At 33.7% G+C, this 2633-nt stretch overlaps 1 protein-coding gene across 1 annotated transcript in view; it reads left to right on the top strand.

Moving 5' to 3' along the window:
* The first annotated feature begins 1002 nt into the window (after positions 1–1002).
* LOC137625560 (uncharacterized) overlaps positions 1003–2633 on the top strand; it is a 52509-nt gene continuing 50878 nt past the window's right edge. Inside the window, exon 1 of the mRNA XM_068356471.1 lies at positions 1003–1046. Within this exon, the coding sequence (XP_068212572.1) occupies positions 1003–1046 (44 nt within the window). The remainder of the gene's footprint in view (positions 1047–2633) is intronic.

The raw sequence follows: 2633 nt of genomic DNA, 5'->3' as shown, positions 1-2633 counted from the left end.
ATATATATATATATATATATATATATATATATATATATATATATATATATATATATATATATATATATATATATATATATATATATATATATATATATATATATATATGTTGGCTACCTATTACCCATCAATCTATTGTAGAAAGACCATAGACTCTATAAAGATATATTTTTTTTCATTATATTCTTGGCCAGACCACTAAAGTCTTTATGCAAGACTGTTCTTTTAAAAGTCTAATGAAAATCTGTCTGGAGCGCTGATTTCCGCTAATGCTGCTTGGAAGGGCCCCATTAGTCTTTCTAAAGGAAGGCTTCGAGACTCTTTTGGTATTTGTAAATTCCCTTTTCTTTTCTTTTCTTTTTATGGAGTTTAAAATTCTAATCCTTTTTCCTGAATTAGGTTTATTTAAAGTCGTCGGTTAGAGTTCTCATGCTTGAGGGTACACTCAGGACTCCTGGCTAGTACAGTGGTAACGTGTGTGCTTAGCATTCGCATGGCAGCATATCGATCCCTGTCCGGGACCGTGAGTTTAAGCTGTTTACTGGGGAGGCCAATGCTCTGGTAGGGAACCACACTGGGAAGTTGGGTTTGCCCGGCTTTCGTTCCGGTGAGTATCTATTCTGATGGCTATGGAACTGAAATCAGACACCTTTAACATCTTTAACTACTCTACATTATCTGTTTCCTTACTTCCTTTCCTCACTGGGCTATTTTTCCCTGTGGAGCCCTTGGACTTATATCACCCTGCTTTTCCAATTATAGTTGTAGCTTAGTTGACAATAATAATAATAATAATAATAATAATAATAATAATAATAATAATAATAATAATATTAATAATAATAATAATAATAATTTGTTTACTATCAGGCACACATAAGAAAGGTTAATGTTACTTATTCGAGGACGGGTTTCTTATAAGTAAAACTATTTTCCTTTCAGTCAATTTTTCACAACGTGAAAAATGCAAAATCTAACGTGTCGATTTCTATCGACGGGACGATGAATCCCGTGAACGAAGAGAAAGTAAGAATGAACAAGAGAAAGTAAGAAAGAAGAAGAGGAAAGTTCGAGAAGGTTTTCGATTGATTGAAGGAGTTTGAGCGTTTGATCCATTACTGGGACGGAGTCTTTCTTTGTTTGAGAAGCTCTCCATTTCTCGTCTCCTCTACTCACCAGGGTTCAAGGACCTCCCCAAGGGTTCCACAGGAGGACTTGCATGACTCTGGAAAGGAAAGGACTGAAGCAAGGGAACTCCTGTTTGCTCTTTTATACTCGGTTTATTATTATTATTATTATTATTATTATTATTATTATTATTATTATTATTATTATTATTATTATTATTATTATTATTATTATTATTATTTGCTAAGCTAAAATCCTAGTTGGAAAAACAGGATAATATAAGTCAAAGGGTTTCAACATGGTAAAAATAGCCCAATGAGGATAAGAAACTAGGAAATAAATAAATTACAAGAGAAGTAGTAAACAATCAGAATAAAATATTTTTAGAACAGTAACAACATTAAAATATATCTTTCATGTATAAACTATAAAAGAACAAGAGGAAGAGAAATAAGATATAATAGTGTGCTCGAGTGTACCCTCAAGCAAGAGAACTCTAACCCAAGACAGTGGAAGACCATGGTACAGAGGCTATGGCACTACCGTAAGACTAGAGAACAATGGTTTGATTTCGGAAGGTTCTACTCCTAAAGTCTGTTTGTTTCCTGTGTCTCTGTATAGCGAAGGATCTTGGTAGGGAAGTATGGAAGAGATGGATATATTGACCCAGAATGAAGGACAGCTATATATGGTCAGTAAAAAAGGAAAAATTAAAAAGATTTGAGTAAAAAAACACATTAATATGATTAATGGAAATCATATCTCATGGACAGAAAAACTAAAGTTTTACATAATTCTGGCCACTTTGATTGATTAGTTCATTAGATTAATTTGCATGTAATTAAAAGGTTATTGCAATATTTAGATTTAAGCTGTAAAATTTCCTACTTTAAAAGCTTCAAAGTGAAAAAAGAATTGCTCATTTTAAATGCATTTTGAATGTTTAAATGTGCATGGTAAGATCAAAAGAGGCTGAGTAGAAAGCTTTAAAGGATACATTAACTGTTAATAACATTAAGTGTTAATAACATCACTAAGTGTTAACTATCTTACAGGTGTTAACTGCCACAACAACTATCAACAGCCAAATCTTGTGACAGTGACAATACACTAGAGATTGACCATATATACATATGATCAGCGTCCAAGCCCCCTCTCCACCGAATCTAGGACTAGGGAGTTCCAGACAATGGCTGCTGATGACTCAACTGGCAGCCCTATAGTCTCCCCTAAACATCCCGTCCTTAGCTCATAAGGAAGATGAGGTACTACAAGAAACCATAGAGTTTGCGCAAGTCTCGAATCCTTATTCAACAGATCACCAGGCTGGGACGTTTGCAATAGGCCCCCACATCCGCTTATATCTGTACCAAAAACATATTTAGACTTCTACTAAAATATGCTGTTAAATGAACTAGTACTAGTAAGCCCATTGAAGCTATTTCATGAAATTCAACATAATCGTGATACTTCTTCTGTTTTCACCTATTTTATCAAAGTATGAA

Source organism: Palaemon carinicauda, chromosome 32 (genome assembly GCF_036898095.1).
Source record: "Palaemon carinicauda isolate YSFRI2023 chromosome 32, ASM3689809v2, whole genome shotgun sequence".
NCBI lineage: Eukaryota > Metazoa > Arthropoda > Malacostraca > Decapoda > Palaemonidae > Palaemon > Palaemon carinicauda.
This window is presented reverse-complemented; position numbering and strand designations above follow the sequence as displayed.